Genomic DNA, 18870 nt, shown 5'->3' on the forward strand with positions numbered 1-18870 from the left:
CTCTGTGACCTCTGCTGGGGGATTTCTTGGCAAAGATAGTGGAGTGATTTTCTATTTCCTTCTCCAGATGAGGAAACTAAGGCAAACAGGGTTAAATTACTTGCCCAGGGTCACACAGCTAGTAAGTGACTGAAGAAGTGTCACAGGAAAATGAGTCTTCCTGACTCTAGACCTGAAACTCTATCCACTGTGCCACCTAACTGCCCTAGTCAAACAAAATAAATTCCCATATTGGCCATGCTCAATAATTGGCCTCTCTCATTCTACATATTAGTCTGTCACCTCTAGGTCAGGAAGTGGTGAACATTCCTCATCTTCCATCCTCTGGAATCATGGTTGATCATTGTATTGATGTGAATCAGGTCTCAAAATTGTTTGTTTTTACATTGTTGATGTTATAGTATAAATTACTCTTCTAGTTTTACTCACTTCATTCTGCAACAGTTCATACATGTCTTCTGATGTTTCTTTGAAAGAGCCTCATAGTTTCTTGCTCTATAATAGTATTTCATGATATTTATGTATCATAATTTGTTCAACCATTCCCCAATGGATGGGCACCCCCTCTTAGTTTTCATTTCTCTGCCATAAAAAAGAACTGTCAAAAAATTTTGCATAAATAGAACCTTTTCATTTTCCCTTGATCTCTGGGGTGTGGAATAGCACTATTGGGGTAGTGCTATCTGTGAGTTAAAGGGCATCATGCGCTATTCTGGGTGCTGGAGAGGAACTATATATTCTGAAAACAGAGCTGGGTGACTAACCCAGTTCCTTCCTTCAACAATGGGAGGGGCAGAATTTGAATTTAAGTACCCAAACTGTATCTCTCCACAACACTTAGAGACTTTTTCAGCTGAATTATTTGCTCTTAAATAGTTGCTGGAATGGATAGTTATTGTTTGGTTTGACAGGCCTCAGGCAACTTTCTGCCAAATCCTGAATTTGAACTCCTAGAAGACTTACAGTTGTAATCTTACTGTTGTTCCATTCAGGATGTGGCCACCTTGACCAACTCCTCCTCCTCTTCTTCCTCCTTATCCTACTTTTTTTTCTCCTCTTTCTTTTTTTCTAAAATATTATTGTGTTTGCTGACTACACACACATACACACACATTCCAATTACATGTAAAAATTTTTAACTTTAGTTTTAAAAAATGTTGAGTTCCAAATTCTCTCCGTCTTTCCTCTCCCCCTTCATTGAGAAGGCAAGTAATTTGATATAGGTTATGTATGTTCAGTCATGAAAAACATTTCCATGTTAGTCATATTGTAAAAGAAAACACAGACCAAAAAAAATCCCAAGAAAAAAAATATGCTTCGATCTGCTTTCAGGCTCCATCCATTCTTTCTCTGGAGTATTTTTCATCCTGAGTTCTTCAAAATTGTCTTAGATAATTGTATTGCTGAGAATAGCTAAGTCTTTCATAGTTGATCATTGTACAATATTGCTGTTACTGTGTACAATGTTCTACTGGTTCTGTTCATTTCACTCTGCATCGGTTTATGTAAGTCTTTCCGGGTTTCTCTGAAAGCATCATGGTTGTCATTTCTTATAGCACAATAGTATTCCATCACAATCATATCTTTGTTCAGCCATTCCTCAGTTGATGAGCATTCTTTCAATTTCCAATTCCTTGCCACCAGAAAAACAGCTGCTCTTTTTTGATCCCTCCCTTCTCTCCTACCACATATAAGAGAATCTTAATACTAGCAGACAGGGAAAGTGAGGTCCCTCTCTTCAGATGGCCTAGACCTGTTCTTTGTGGGAAGAACATGATAGTGTCTATCCAGCTCCAGCTGCTCAGAGGGTTTTCTTCCCTTTTTCTTTTACTATGTCAATCCTTCCTCCTTCCAACCTCCAGAGCCTTAGATTCCAAATCTTAGTTAAGGTTCCCTTGCTCTCCCCTTAGAAACTTTGTTTTTAGGTCTTCCTACAGCACATGGTGGAAACTGGAACAGGACCCGCTCTCCATGGGGTCCTAGAGCCACTTCTTTCATACATACTAGAATTGAGATCTTATTTGTCATACCTTCTAGCTCCTCCTGCTGCTTTCTACCCATGTAGCTTGTCTGCCAGGGCCTGTTGGCTGGGCTTCAACTTTTACTGGCTGCTAGAATACTCCTCTTTCCTTCAGTTTTTGATCTTGTAGTTCACGAGGTTGGCATAATTAGTAATTAAGAGATCTACCCATGTCCTGTTTGCCCCGTGCCCACTCCCCTAGATGTAAGCCACAACCTTGGTTAGAAAAGGTCTTTTGAGAACCCTGAAAAATTCTAAACTCACCTTCTCTCTCTGTTCTCCCTCCTATGTCTCCTGGGTCATCCTCGTAAAGGCAAAGTGAATTATCAGGCACTAAGTGTGCAGTCAGATTTATTGATTGAAGGATGGAATTAATTGATGTCTGACTGTCAAGGATGGTAGAGCACTGATGGACAGGTCTAGCCACTGGTGGTATTGGTAGGTCCCTAGGGCAAGAGTGTGGCTCAGAGAGTATTGTTAGAGATGCCTTGATCCTGGACATGTCTTTTCATTACAGACCCTCCCCCTGGCAGCAGGCACCATTGGCTCAGACATCCATACACAGCCACCTCAGGGACATAGCCAGCACAACTCCCCTGCTCTTTCCAGAGGGAGAGTGCCCAAGTTACCTACACAATGGTCATATGTGGCCACAAGAAAACTGGTCGTAACATGTAGAATATTATGGTTGGTTCTTTCAAGAAGATCCACCACTTCAGAAGTTGGTGAAAGAATAACAGAATTCATTTAGAGGGGCAGAAAGTTGAGAATTTAAAAGGAAACAATTTAAAAACATGGGAATGAAAGCAGTTTGGCATTACCTAGCTCAGACTCTATTATAAAACACTAATCACAGTTTAAATGGTTAAGTGGGAAGTCATCTTATAGGGAAGGCAGTAGCATGGGGAGGATGGGAAGAGGGGGACACTGAGAGAGGCCTTCTGCAGATAGTAGGATTTGAGCTTGTAGCAGCAAGCACCCTAGCATACCCAGTATGGCTGCTAGCACAGGTTCTTAGATCTGCTTTTCTAAAGGAAAGCAATTCAAAATTAGTTAACAATCTTACTTTAATCAATCAAACATATATCATTTACCTTGGGGGAAAAAGTCAGCACCCTGAACTTCAGAGAGTACAAACAGAAGTTACAACAGAAAATAACACAATTCAGCAGACAGGGCTTCCAGCTATCTAACAGGGCTTCCAGCTGTCTAACCATTACATCCATACCTAGTTAGGGAAGCACCAACATCTGGGTTTTCAAAGCCGGGGGGCTCAATTACTGCCCAGAGTCTCATCTGGCCAAATCATACAACTCTTCCCAAAGTGAGCCCCACAGCAAAACCTCACATCAGGGTATGTATGGCCTTCTCCTGGGTCAGAGAATGTCACAACCCTCTTGACCCACTGCCCAATCACAAAGCAACAAGGTGTGGGCATTCCTGAAAAACAAGCCTCCCACCACAGCCTCCATGTGACCACTTTCAGCCCATTAGGGGGCAGAGCATATTCTCAAATCAGGGAAGGTTCTCAGATTCACTTAAGCGCATCAAGGGACCAAGGGCCAGGGAAGATCTTCAGATTCCCGTTACAGAGCTGAGAATTAAAGCCAAGGAAGGAGGAACCTTCTTTACTCTTTCCACTTAGTCATACTTCTGTAGACTTTTCCTTCATGCCTTTCCCTACTCCCTCCAACCTATAATTCCACCCACTTCTCTTTTTGTGTGTTGTCTTCCCCCATTAGATTGTAAGCTCCTTGAGGGTAGGGACAGTCTTTTTTTTCATATTTGTATCCCCAACTCATCGCAGTATACTTGGCACATAGTAGGTGTTTAATAAATATTTATTGACTTGACTGACATGTAAAAAGGAAAAGCATTCCAGGCAGGGGTACTTACAGTGAAAAACACAGAATAGAATTAAAATAACTTTCATCTCATATCATACCATTGATAAATATGATAAAAGTTAGAAGTAGCCAATGTTGGAGAGGCTGTCAAAGCCAGGCACAATTATATACAATTGATGGAGCTGCCATTAGGTCCATCCCTTATGGAAAACAATTTGGAATTAAGTGACTAAGAAAAGTCACTTAACTCAATGCCCTTAGACTTAGTGGTTGATATTGTATGAGTGCCCCAAGGAAGTAAATGACAGCAAGAACGGTACCTTCTATGCCAGAATATTCATAGCAATAGGAAAAAGCTGGGAAGCAAAGTGGGTACCTCTCCATTAGGATGGCTGAATAAACTGTGATATCCAAATGGAATCAGATGCTGTGCCATGAGAAATAACATTTCTCATGGAATTCAGAAAAACACAGGGAGCATTGATGCAGAATGAAAAAAGGCAAAGTCAGGAGAAGCACCTATACAATAACTTGTTGTTCAGTCACTTTTCAGTCGTGTCTGATTTTCTGTGACCCCATTTGGTATTTTCTTGGCAAAGATACTGGAGTGATTTGCCATTTCTTTCTCTGGCTCTTTTTAAAGATGAGAAAATTGAGGCCAACATGGTTAAGTGACTTGCCCAGGGTCACACAGCTAGGAAGTTAAGTGTCAGAGGGCAGGTTTGAACTCAGGAAGATAAATCTATCTTATTCCAAACCCAGTGCCCAACCCACTGTGCCACCTAACTGCCCCATGATACCATAACTACAACAATATAAATGAGAACAACATGAAAGGCCATTGACATTCAGATTATAGACAAAGTTTAATCTTGGTTGCAGAGAACTGATCACAAAATGCAGTTCTCTCATGAGTGAGAGGGTCAGACTGGACTGCCTCTGAGATCCTTCCAGCTCAAGGCCTGCTAGATTCTATCTCCGTCTGGGTGGGGATTGTGGCATAATGATGTCAGATGCTCTGAATTTATTCTCCTTAACTGTTTTTCTTTGTTATAAAAGAAGACTGCTTGGGTTGGGGTGGGTGGGGAGAAGTGTAGTTAGTGGGGGTGGGACATGACAGTGTTGTAAAAAGCCAAAAACATCAATAAAACACTTTTCTAACTAGCTAAAAACATTTTTAAAAAAGAATCCTATTCTCCCGGCTTCCTTCCTAATTTCACCTTCCTCAAATAGCCTGGCATCAGCCGCCCCAGCAGAATTATGGGTGGGGGTGGCGCTGCTGCTATGGTGGATGGATGCCTCCCAGAGGAATCTTCTGGGCCCTGCCCACATCCTGCCTGTATTGTCTTCTCTTAGCTGCATTTCTCATTTCTCACTAGATTGAAAGAGACTTTGAAGCTCCATTTATTTTGTCTTATCTAATTTTTGTTCATTTCCTTGCTTCTTTGTTTTTTTTTTTAAAGTTGTATTTTGTTTAAGGAGAGGCCAACATATGTCACTGATGAGGCAACTGATAGTGGGAGGGGAGGCATGGGGCAATCTGCTCTTAGTGATAGAATAGAGGTCCAAACCAAGAGTCAAACAAGTGTAAAGCAAGGTTGGTAAACCTTGGAAAGGCCAGGTTGGTACCAAGGGTTTTTCAAAGTGCCAAAATGTTGTGGGGGGAGGGGGTATTGGGGAGGAAGGAGTCAGGTACAGGAATAGAGATTTGGGCCAAAAGGTCAATGTCTAATCAGGAGGTAAGATACATAGGATCATGGATTTAGAGCCAAAGCTTAAAGGCCCCAGGTAGTAAGTGGTAAAGATCAAACTGGAGCCAAGTCCTTTGGTTCGATGCCAGCCACTCTTTCTCTATTCTGCAGTAACTGCTTGGCAGCCAGTTAGTTCAGCCTGTGTCTCCGGAGCTTTGGTAACTGAATGCATTCTTTTACTCTTGCCCTGCTCTGGTCATGAGCATCCACAGCATTTCTTCCTGATTCAGCCATGCCAATGAGACTGTGGCTTCATACACTTGCCAAGTAGAATCATGGAATTTTGTTGCTGTGAAAGACCTTAAAGGTCATTACAAGAGAAATGAAGTGGTTTGCCTCTGGTCACAGAGTGACAGAGCTGGGACTTGGCTTCCCCAGCTCCTAGTCCAGGGCCCTTTACATTCTCTCCCACTGTCCCTCTGGAAGTGGGAGCGTGAGCCCTTTGCACCAAGTCACTGGAGTCAGGGTACTGCCTTCAAACCAAGTTAGTATTCTAGGGTCAGGGTCAAGACATGCCTGTTGTATGTTGTCTTTCCCAATTGGATTGGAAGTTCCTTGAGGACAGGGACTGTTCTTTTTTAGTATTTTGTATTAGGAGGCAGGTGCTTAATGTTGTTTGTCTTTTGTTTCAAAGAGGTCTGGTGACAGCACAAGGGACTGCTTGGCTTGTGAGTGGCTTGGCTTGAGGCAGGGGTGCACAGAGTTGTCAGCCTCACTCTCTCTTTCAGAGTCAGTGAAATTCAGTGGCAAGGCAGAAACCAGGTTGACTGGTGATAGATCAGGATGACCTTGAAGACTTTGGTGCCTGCCCAAGCTCTAAGCACTGCACAGCACCTGCTTCAGCTTTCTTCATGGCCATTGGAACAAATTGATCTCATCCACCCATTCCACTGGGGGAAGTCTGCACATGCTCGGGTAGACACCCCTTAATTACTTATGGGTTTGAGTTCTGTCAGTTACCCTCAGCCTAGTCTGGCCTGTCTATCAAGTTGGTTTACCGAGTTGTGCTGCTGTGCATGCTATAGTTTCTTCTAGCCATGGTGCTTAATACATGTTTATTGACTGACTGACATCAGCCTAGGGTCACAAGTTCAGAGATTGTGGTCTGCAGTAAAGTAGCTACAGCAAAGGGAATTTGCAGTTAGGGACCAAGGTGTTCACAAGGGAGCTACCAAACCAGGATTAGAACCAGGAGATCAGAGTTCATGCAGACGGGCAAGGGGGATTCAGACTCTGAGGCAAGAGCAAGTTAGGGATACAAAGGCAAATCTCCATCAAGTGGGAAACAATTCTTAATTATCAGCAGTGTCTCCTCCATGTTTCCCGGAGTGCTCAGACCATCTGCCTTCTCACTGGGCCTAAACAGAAGGCCATGGAAACCTCATGTACAAAGGTGGGAAAAAAATAAGGTATGAGGTTAGGGGCATGGCAGGAGGGCAGAATAGGATTGGGGAAATGGCAGAATGACTGGTTTGGATGCAATGGAAGGGCTGCACTGAGGAATGGAGGATGACGGTCTATGGGTAAGTGGGAACTGTTTGGTATTGGGCCTTGAATGCAGAAGAGCCAAGACTTTGCCCGGCAAGTCCAGCCTGCCTAAGTCAGCTACTCTGTGGTGGTAGCTGCTGAAGAAACACCATCCTGGAAGCCATTCAAAGGTGACCTAGAACTCTTATTCACCAGCTTATGGAAACTGATGGTGTAGACTCCAACATGAGGAGCATTGCTGTCCTGGACAAGGCCTATCTCTGAAAGGGTTCTGCCTTTTCCCTTCCTAACTCTCAGGCTCCTTTTTCCTCCTTTCTTGGCAGGTGGTCATGAAGACTTTGCCAAGATGATTGATGAAGCTGAGCCCCTGGGGTACCCTGTGGTGGTGAAAAGTACTCGAGGACATCGAGGTTAGTGAATGCTCCTTAATGGATGGCACCCCCAGGAAATTCACCAGCATGCTTGGGAATTAGGGGGAGAGGCCTTCAATGCTCCTACCCAGCCCATTTTAAGTACTTAATACATGTTCATTGACTGATTTTTTGTTTTGCAGTATGTAAGGAACACTTAATAAATATCTGTGTGGTCTTGTGGGGAATAGAAAAGATGGAGGATATGGTTCCCACTGTAGAAGAGTTTAAAGGCTGGCTGAGAAGCCAGTTTTGGCATTCTTGACACAACAGGGGGCCAAAACTCAGGCAGTTCAAGGTCAAATGCATAATGAAGTACAATCTTGGATAAATTACTTAACTTCTCCAGGCCTCAGTTTCCCCATCTGTAAAAGAAAGAAATTGAACTAGATAGTCTCTGAGGTCACGTTTGACATCTATGATCTTAGTTAATCATACAATAGATGTAGTCGTTTCAGTCATGTCTGATCCCGTTTGGGGTTTTCTTTGCAAAGATACTGGAGTGGTTTGCCATTTCCTTCTCTAGCTCATTTTACAGATGAGGAAACTGAGGCAAATGTGGTTAAGTTACTTGCCCAGAATCACACAGCTACTAAGTGACTGAGGCCAGATTTGAACTCACAAAAATGAGTCTTCCTGACTCCAGGCTCAGCACTGTCCACTGTGCCCCCTAGCTGATAAATGTTCATGGAGTGCCTGTGGTATGTGGGACCCCTGTCCTTGGTGCTAGGGAGACAACTGAGTTATCACAGGATCACTGAATCTCAGAGTTGGAAGGCCCAAGGAAGAAGACAGACTGGCTATTTAGTCCAACCTATTCCTGGATGAGAACTCCCTCTGCAGCATTCCTCCAGGGAGGAGGAGTCTGTACCACCTAAGGCAGTGCGTTGATTGCATTTGGGAATGGCTCTCATTGCCAGAAAGCTTTTCCTTACTTCCAGCTTCAGCCTGCCTCTCTATGCCTTTTCTACCAGCTGCTCCAAGTTCTGCCTTATGGAGCCAACAGAACAAATTGAATCTCTGTTTCAGATGTCATCCCTTCAAATACTTGGGGATTACCCTCATGTTCCCCCCTGAGTCTTCTCTTTCCCAAGCTGAACATCCCTGGTTCCCATAACCTGTTCTCCCATGGCATGAACTCTAGGTCCTTCACAAGCTTGGCTGCTCTTCTCTGGATGTACTCCAGTGTGTCGGTGTCCTTGCATCATGTGGCACTGAGAATGGAACACAGTATTCTGTGTGTCTGCCCAGAGCAGAGTACAGCAGGACTGTCACCACTTTATTTCTGAAAGCTGTCTCTCTTATTTTGGCTCAAGACTGCCATATCACACTGCTGACTCACGTTGAGCTTACAGTCCATTAAAGCCCCCCAGATCTTTTTCAGATAAATTGCAGTCTAGCCTACCTCCCCAATCTTTTACTTAAGAAGTTGGTTTTTTGAACTGCAATGCAAGACTTTATTCTTATTCCTATTAAATCTATCTTATTCAGTTCAGATCAGCATTCTAACCTGCAAAGATCTTTTTTGAATCATAACTGTCTCCATCATGTTTTCTGTCCCTCCCAATTTTAGGCAGATTTGATAAGCATTCCATAGAGGGCCTTTATGAAAGTCACTGATAAATCTATTAAACAGCACAGCGTTAGACGTAGTTCCCTAGGGAGACCTTCCCAAGTTGAACCATTGATGATCACTTTTTGGTCTTGACCCATTTACCCATTTCTGAATCCATCAGTTTTACTGTAATCTAGCCCATAGTTGTCCCCCTTTTCCACAGGAATAGCATGAGAGACGTTATCAAATGCTTTGCCAAAATACAAAGAAACTACACCCATAGCCTTACCTTGATTTACCTTGATCCTGGCAAGAGAGGACATAAAGTTCGTCAGGCATGACATCTTTCTAAACTCTTTTAAATCCCCATTTCCTTTCCTAAATGTTCTCCAACCATCCCTTTATTAATACACTCTGGATTTTTGCCCAGAATCACAGTCAAGCTCACTGGCCTATAGTTTTCAGTTCTCTTTCAGTTTTTGAAAATTGGGCCAACATGGGCTGTTCTCCAATCCTGCAATACCTTGCTGATGTTTGAAAGATCACTGATAGTGACTCAGCAGTCACCCAGCACCTGAAGATGTAGTTCATCTGGCAACTTGAACTTACCAAGGGCAGCTAGATACTCTCTTACCATCCCCAGGCTTTCTGTGCGTCATTTCCCTGTTGGCCATTTTTGCTTTTTTCCTTTTCAGTACAGAGATCATTCTTCCTGGCCAAAACAACAGAAGAAAAATAAGCTTCGAGCAGCTCTGCCCTTTCTTGATCATCATTAGCCCATTCGCCCCAAGCAGAAACTCCATCTTGTCTCTGATTCTCCTCTTATCTCTGTTTCATTTTGAACTTAAATACTTAAAAAATACAAAAAAAGAACATTTCCATGTATGCAGCACAACATAAAAGGAGGGCTCACTGTAACACCATGAATTTACGTTTCACACTGTTTACTTTGTTTGAACAACTATATAGTAAGTACTATTTGTTGTTTTCAAAGGTATGCTACTTTCTGTGTTTCCTTCTACATTTTCTTTTATTCTCTACTGTGTAATTTCTGTATTTTTTCCCTCACACCCATCCCTGCCCTAGAGATGGCTACCATTAGACACAAATATGTGTGTTTATATGTAAAACCATACTGTACATACTTCTATTTATCAGTTCTTTCTCTGGGGGCAGATAACATCTTCCTTCATAGGTCCTTTGTATTTAATTTGAGTATTAATAATATTCAAAGTGACTTAGTTGCTCAAAGTTGCTCTTAAAACAATACTGCTGTTACTGTATATAATGGTCTCTTGGTTCTACTAATTTTGCTTCTCATTATTTCACAGTCTTTCTATGTTTTTACAAAATCAATGAACTCATCATTTCTTATAGCATAGTAGTATTCCATCACAATCATATACCACTTTTTAAACCATTCCCTAATTGATGGGCATCTTTGCAATTTCCAGTTCTTTGCCACCACAAGGACAGCTGCTATAAATATTTTAGAACACATAAGTTTTCCTTTTTCCCTAATCATCTTGGGAAGCAGGCCTAATTATGGTATTGCTGGGTCAAAGGGTATATGCAGTTTAATAACTCTTTGTACATAATTCAAGATTGCTTTCCAAAATGGTTGGATTAGTTCACAGTTCCATCAATAGTGAATTAATGTCCCAATTTTTCCACATCCCCTCCCAACATATCTTTTTCAAAAAATATTTTGTTTTTCCCCAATTACATGTTAAAACAATTTTTAAAGTTTTGAATTCCAAATTCTATTCTTCCCTCATTCCCTCTCCTCCCTCCCTTAGATAGTAAGCAGTATGATATAAGTTATGAATGTGCAATAATGTAAAATATTTCCACATTAATCATTTTATACAAGAAGATGAATTTTTTAAAAGAATGAAAAAAGAAAGAAAGTGAAAAATAGTATGCTTCAGTCTGTATTCAGATAATATCAGTTCTTTCTCTGGAGGCAGATAGCATGCTTCATCCATCATTAGTCCTTTGGGATTGTCTTGGATCATTTTATTGCTGAGAATAGCTAAGTCATTCACAATTCTTTATCATACGATGTTGCTGTTACTCCATACAATGTTGTCCTGGTTCTGGTCACTTCACTTTACATCAGTTCATGTAAGTCTTTCCAGGTTTTTCTGAAATCATCCTGCTTTTCATTTCTTATAGCAGAATAATATTCCATTACAATCATATACCACAGCTTGTTTACCCACTCCCCAATTGATGGGCATCCCTTTTAATTTCCAATTCTTAGCCACCACAGAAAGAGCTGCTATAAATATTTTTGTACATCTAGGTCCTTTTCATTTTTCTTTTATCTCTTTGGGTTACAAACTTAGTAGTGTCATAGCTGAGTGAAAAGGTATGCACAGATTTTTAGCTCTTTGGGCATAGTTCCAAATTGTTCTCCAGAATGATTGGACCAGCGCACAACTCCACTAGCAATGCATTAGTGTATCTGTTTTCCCTCATCTTCTCCAGCATTTGTCATTTCTAATAGGTACCTCAGAATTACTTTAATTTTAATTTCTCTAATCAATAGTGATTTAGTACATTTTTTCATATGACTATAGATAGCTTTGATTTCTTCTGGATAAAATTATTATTAAAGCTAGTCAATAAATTATTAGCCATTCTGCTTTTGGCAGAGAAATTCATAGTAGGCATTTTTTGATAATTGAAGTTCCCCATTATCCCTTTATCACACCTTTATATTAGGCTTGGGACCTGTTTACCAAACTCCTCAACCCTTTCTTCTCTCTGACCACATAATCTATGCTATCCTCTGATTACAGTAATGGTTTCTGGGTTGGCCTCCTTTGATTTTCACTGGTGAAATCCACCATGTTCCCCTCTAAGGTTCCTCAAGTTTATCACATGAATATACCTTTTTAATATATAGCGTCCTAAAAGTCTCAGTGCAGTTTTAATCTTCAATAGCTTAACAAAGCTTTAGTAATTTTGGAAGATTCTCAATCACATCTTGAATACATTCCTGGTAAGATAGCAAATTGCCCTATTAGTCTTTATGGACCTTAATGTTTGGCTAAGGCTATTACCCGACAAAGGACACAAATAATTACAAAAGGCAGAATGTGAGTGTGTGATTAAAGAGAGAGTAAATGTCTGGGGTCGATCTGAACTCAGGCCTTCCTCACTCCAGGACTAGCTCTCTGTGCACTGTGGCGCCACCTAGCAACCTAAGACTAGTTTTGTTGGAAAAAAAATTGGAAGTTGTCCAAGAGTTGTAAAAGAACCAATTCAGTGATCTTTTATTAAGCACCTACTGAATATAATAAGGCCCTGTGTTAGGCATTAGGGATGCAAAAATGAACTAAAACATGGACTTGTATGATTCAGTAACAAGGACAAGAATCATTCACAAGGCTGGCAAGGGAGGTTGAGGCAGGGGGAGAAGAACCTTGGATGTTGGCTCAGGAGCTTGTAACTTATCCCCTGGGCATCTGGGAAGCTGTTAAAGGTTTTGAGCAGAGGTATGAAATGGTCAGAGACCTGGTAGAAAGATTACTCTGTCAATACATACAGGTTAGATTAGAGGTAGGTGGAAGCCGAGAAAGACAGGAGGCAGAGATGCCAGTTGAAATAGTCTAGAGAAGAGTTGATGAAGGCCTGCACCAGGCTGGTGGGAATAGAGAGAAGGGATTAAATTTGAGAGAAGCTGCTCATTGGAGGTAAGAGCATTTCAGTTCTGGGGTGCAGAGGCAGGGGTGGAGCCTTCAGGTAGGCAAGGGAGCTATGAGGAAAGTTCCAAGCGAGCTCATCTTCATCAGGCCATGTTGTTCTCTGACAGTGAAGCCTTCAGTGCAGCAGTTACTTGGCTGGGTGATAGTACTCTGTTCTGTCCAGTCATTGAGGCTTTTGCCATTGGGGTTGATTGTGCTGGGAGAATTAACAGGGTCTAGATACAAGGAGCATGAGCCAAGCCCTAGCTCGTGTTCACATTGTTCTGGCTCTAAGATAGGTTTCCTTTTTGGTATCAGGAACATTTGCATGATGGGGTTGGCCCAGCCCAGATATTAGGCCGTCCTTATGAGAGAAGACATTCAGTCCAGGATATCAGAGACCAAATCGTCTGGAGGGGGTGGGCCCTCCTGGGGAAGGGGATGTGAGCTGGCACTTAAGTCTGCATGTGGTCATCTTGTCACTGGCTGGTTCCCCTGGTATCTGCTTGACCTGACTCACCACTACTTGTTTCCAGAGCTTCAGAAAAGACAAGACAAAGTAGCACTTTTGTAGCAACTCTCTCAAGAAAATACCACCAGGGATGGCTAGGTGGCACAATGAATAGAGCACCAGCCTTGGAGTCAGGAGGACCTGAGTTCAAATTTGGCCTCAGACACTTAACACAAAAAATAGCCCTATGACCTTGGGCAAGTCACTGAACCCCAATTGGCCTGCCTTCCCCCCTCCAAAATAGCAAAAAAAAAAGTTAAAAAAAAATAAGACACCACCACCCTACCCTTTCCCCCACTCTGAGGGACCTTGAGTCTAGGGCTATCACACTAAGCCATAGAGGATTTAGAAGGGTGACAGCTAGAACACCTCAAATAGCCATCACTCACCTGGTTTACTTAGACCAAAGTTCTGCTCTCCTTCACACTTCTACAGCATTCTACTTCACTGTTGCCAGATGATACAGCCAGTCTTTTAGTATCAGGGACTTACTGCCACAAATCGATGAATCAGCAAAACCTACTGAGGACTGTGAGCCAGGCACTGGGCTGAGTACTAGGGAGGTAAATACAGAAAAAAAATAGGATTCCTACTTCTTTTTTTAAATTAAATTTTATTTTATTTTGATCAGCAAAAATTTATCCTCTCTCCCTCCCAATCTACCCTCGCCATTTGAGAATGAAAGAAAAATAAGCCCCCTACTACAATTAGTCAAGCACAACAAATGTTCATATTGACTGTGTCTAAAAGAAACAATATGTGTTTTTTTCTTGACTGTATATATTTGTAGCAAAGCTTTTGTTTTTCTTTTCATTCTCAGTTGGGGAGAATGGATTGGGAGGGAGAAAGGATAATTTTTTTTCTGATAAAATAAATGAATGAGTGATTAAATAAATAAATATATGTGTATACATGTATATATATATATATAGTCTGTATATATGGGAATGTACATATATACATCTTTTTATATATGTGTGTGTACATATGAGTGTGTATATATAATACATATGCGTGTGTTTGGTTTGGTTTTTCCTGTACTCTGAATCTCTCACCTTTTCATCAGGAGGGTATTATAGCGTGTTTCATTGTCAGTCTTCTGGAATCATGGTTGGTCTTTAAGCTTATCAAAGTTCCTAAGTCTTTGAAAGCTTCTTGTCTCTGCAGTATTGCTATCACTGTATAAATTATTCCTTTGGTTCTGTTCCCTTCACTCTCCATCAGTTCTCTGAAGCCATCCCCTTTATCAATTCTTACAGCACAACAGTAATCCATCACATTTATATACCACAACTTGTTTAGTCATTCCTCAACTTGTAGGCATTGCCCCACATTCCAATTCTTTGCCATGTCAAAAAGAGCTATATTTTTGTACCTCCCTTAGGTAGAGTTGTTTTTTGCTTAGGAGTGATCCCTCCCCTCTGATGCCTCTTTCTTCCTTCTCCCCTTTCCCTCCTATTTCCTTGTTGAGTGAAATTTAGGTCTGCATCCAGCTATGTGTGTGTATACTTACCTCATTTGACCAGTTCAGATAAGCGAAGCTGAAGTATCAGCTTCTCCCCCTAACCCCTTTCCTATTATTCATATCAGTTTCTACCTGTGTATCCCATTTATAGGAAGTAATTTTCACTAATCTTTCTTTCCCTTCCCCTCACTCAGTATATCCTTCTTCCTTCCATTTTCATTCTTCTTTTAATATCGTCAAGGCATATCAGAACCACTCTCAGACCTTCTGTTTAATTAGACTCCACCTGTAACCTCTAATGATAATGGGGTTCAAAGGGGACACCTGTACTAGAATGAAAGCAGTTTATCCTTGTTTAGTCTCTTTATGGTTTTTCATTCATGTTTACCTTTTTATGTTTCTCTTAACTCTCTTTGTACTTCAGAGTTTCTGCTCAGTTCTGGTCTTTTCATCAGGAATACTGGAAAATTTTCTATTTCATTAAATGTTCATTTTTGGAATATTATATTCCAAGCTCTCCACTTTATAGTGGCATCTGCTAAATCATATGTTATCCTGACTGTGAGCCTGATTTTATCTCCTTGGTACTTGAATTCTTTCTTTCTGGCTCTGTAGTACTTTTTCTTTGGCCTAGAAGCTCTGGGTCTTGGCAATGGTATTCTTGGGAATTTTAATTTTGTTTTTTTTTCAAGGAAGTGACAGGTGAATCCTTTTCACTGTTTCTAAGAGGTCTAGGCAGTCTTCTTTTATGACTTAGTATTTTTTTTTTGATCATGGTTTTCTGGTAGTCCACTGGTCCTTAATTTTTTTTCTTCTTGATCTGTTTCCTGGTTACTTATTCTTGTTATGAAAAACCTCATATGGTCTTCTATTTCTCCCTATCCTGGAATGCCTTCCCTGGGTATAGATACCCCTCGTCAGTCCACCTTGGATCTGTGACCTGAAACTGGGTAATAAGTGACAAAGCTACCAATTGCACCTGTTCCCACATGCTGAACAAGGTTGTGATGTCCCAGTGTGGGTCTGGGGCCTCATCTTGCCCCTATGAACAATCTTAGTCTTCTTTCAGCCCCTGGGTATAGTGACACTCTTCATAGTATGTTCCTGACCAGACCCCATGCCCAGTGTCCAGAGACCTTACTTTCTATCTCCCAATCCTCTTACATGGGTGGGAAAAATGACTTCCTGTGATTGTTTTTTTCCTGGATTTTGCAATCACTATTTGATCTGTCCTGTTTTCTGGATCCGTTTGGAGCAGTTTTGTTGGGGGGAGCTTGCTGTGTTTCTCTTGCTACTCCATGACTCCTCCCACACCAACAGTGCCCTTAAATTGAACATAATAATGCAGATGTGGTCTGACCAAAGCATTGGTGAGATTATTACCTCCCTAGCTCTGGACACTTGACTTCTCCTAATGCAATTTTAGGATATTATTAGTTTGGTTTTTTTTTTTTTGCTTCCATATCACATTGTTGAGCAAATGAGATAACATATGTAAAACTTGGCCCCAAAGAAGAGATGAGAAAATACCTTTGCAGAGGTGGAACATGGCACAAAATAACAGATTTTGTTTTGATATGTTGGTCAGTTTTGCTGATTTTTTTTCTCACTCTTTTCCTTTCTTTAAAAAAGTTTTTTGTTATAAAGGATGACTCTCTGGAAAAGGGGAAGGGAAGGCTATAAAGGGACATCTGTGCAATATTAAAGCAAAAGTTAGCCATTAAAATGTATTTTTAAAAGAAAAAAGAGGCAGTGTTTCCCCCAGAGGTTAGTGGCAATATCTCCACTATTTCCTAAGTTCATTCTTTCAGTGGTGGTTGGAGATAGCCAGCAGTTAGTTCCTGGATCTTGAAAGGAAAGAGGGCTGTAGTTTTGGGTCCTGGTTCCTTCTACTGTGGAGTGTTTGTGGTATACAAGCTATTTTCCTCATGCTCAAAATTTCCACTTCAGTCTTCCCCCAAATCTTCATTATGGTATAGAGGTGATCCTGGGTTCTGAGAAGTTGGAAAGGCTCTAGTCCTGACTGAGCAGGACCAGCCAAGCCAAAGAGTCTGGTCATCAGGAATGGATTATGTTTGACCCAAGAAACTCCCTAAACTGCCTGTCAAAATGGGAAGGCATTATAGGCCATCCTGGTAGGAAGATGGTACAGTAGATAGAGTGCTGAACTTGGAGCATGGAAAACCTGACTTCACATTGTGCCTCAGATATTTCCTGCTTTGTGACCCTGGGCAAGCCTCAATTTCCTCATTTGTAAAATGGGGATAATAATAGCACCTCCCTTATAGGATTGTTATTAGGATTAACTGAGATCACATATATAAAGCAATTTACAAACCAAAAGGCACAATAGAAGTACTGGCTATTATGATTACTAAGTCAATAAAGAAGCAGTGGAAGAGTTACACTTCTCCGAAAAGCAGAGGAAAGCCCAGCAGGGCAAGGTTTGCCAACATGCTAATGAAAAGCGAGTCAGGTAAGTGAGAGGCAGATTAGGGACAAAGCAAGATGAGGTTTAGGAAAAATTAGATGAGGAACGAAGAAGCATCTGAGAAGCTCGTGATGGACACAGGCCACAAATAGTTGCCTTCGTTATCTTTTTTGTGTGTCTTTCTTTTTCTTTAAGGAAAAGCAGTTTTCCTCGCAAGAGATAAACACCATTTATCAGACATCTGCCACCTGGTCCGTCATGACGTGCCCTACCTGTTCCAGAAATACGTGAAGGAATCTCACGGAAAGGATATCCGTGTGGTGGTGGTGGGTGGCCATGTCATCGGCTCCATGCTTCGCTGTTCCACGGATGGGAGGATGCAGAGTAACTGTTCCCTAGGTACCATCCCATAGCCTATTTCAGAGGGTGAACTGCCTCTGTCCTCATCACAGAAATGTATTCCCAGTATTAATCCCTATGTCGTTTCTGAGTCTTGGCACTGGGGCTGGATATGGTTGCTCAGGTGTTAGATTTGGGTAGGGAATTTTTCTTTCCCAGTTTTGGGCTACATGTGTAGGAGTAATGTGCACTTATTTAGATATCCATGACAGAATCCTGCCAGCTGATAAGGGACTGTGCATGGCCAGGGAGCTGTGAAATGGCAGCATGCCAAATGTAGCTAAGGCATTTAGAACAGCCCACAGTAACCAGTCTTAGATCTGGTCAAACGCCATGCCAGCACAAAGGCATGGCAGCACCAACTAAAGACAGAGAGTTACCCTCTTGGAGTTTATTTGACAGGAATTTGACCCAGATCAAATCATTCCCAAGAGGATTAGGTGCTGGCCAGATCCCTACTATGGCAGCACTCATTGAACTCTGTTAGCATAATGAGGGAAGGGCTGGAAGCCAAATTCTCATCCTCCTTTATATCAATCACACCAGTGACATTCAGTGGCAGGAATATAATTTCATTCTATTGACACAATAAACAAGCAAGACAAAACACATGAAAGTCATGGTATCTGTCTTCAAAAAGATTTTATTTTACAGATACAGTCAATGAACAATACACAAAATAGGTAAATACAGAGTTCTTTCTTTGTGAAGTACCATGGCCTAGTGGGAAAAGTACCAGCCAGAGTCAAAATAACATGAACAACGATGACAACAGTGGCATTTGCTGGCATTTATATGGCAGCTTTAAGGCTCATGTATGTTAAATTTTAGCTCCTTTTGAGGATGGCACTACACCATTTTACAGGTGAGGAAACTGAGGGAAACAGTGTCTTGCCCACAGTCACACAGCTACTAAGTGTCTGAGACTGGATTTGAACTCAGGTCTTCCTGACTTTAGGCCTAGCACCGTAGCCACTGCACCATCTAACTGTCCAGGCTATAGTAAGGGGACTCAAGGGCATTTAAGGTAGAGGGTGAATTGCCCCTGTCCTCATCACAGAAATGCATTCTCAGTACTAAATAGATGCCTTTATTAGTTAGTGATGTGAACAAGTAACTATAATGACTCAGATGTACCAACACCAATATAAAAATACCCTGCAGAGGTCAGCAAGGCACAACCTTGGAGCCTGGGAGAATGCCTCATAGTCTAAGATAGGATCCAAACTCGTATGCTGGAAGGACCTCAGAGGCCAGCTGGTCCAAGAGAGGAGGAAACCAGGGCCAAGGGGGTTGAT

General features: G+C 41.6%; 1 protein-coding gene across 1 annotated transcript in view; it reads left to right on the forward strand.

Moving 5' to 3' along the window:
* The window catches only part of RIMKLA (ribosomal modification protein rimK like family member A), a 58521-nt gene that overhangs the window by 32062 nt on the left and 7589 nt on the right, over window positions 1–18870 (forward strand). Inside the window, exons 3-4 of the mRNA XM_069068158.1 lie at window positions 7430–7516; window positions 17369–17572. Of these exons, the coding sequence (XP_068924259.1) occupies window positions 7430–7516; window positions 17369–17572 (291 nt within the window). The remainder of the gene's footprint in view (window positions 1–7429; window positions 7517–17368; window positions 17573–18870) is intronic.

The sequence above is a fragment of the Petaurus breviceps genome, unplaced genomic scaffold (genome assembly GCF_028583685.1).
Source record: "Petaurus breviceps papuanus isolate PSGF00001 unplaced genomic scaffold, PetGlider_PUasm1.0 90760, whole genome shotgun sequence".
NCBI classification, from domain to species: domain Eukaryota; kingdom Metazoa; phylum Chordata; class Mammalia; order Diprotodontia; family Petauridae; genus Petaurus; species Petaurus breviceps.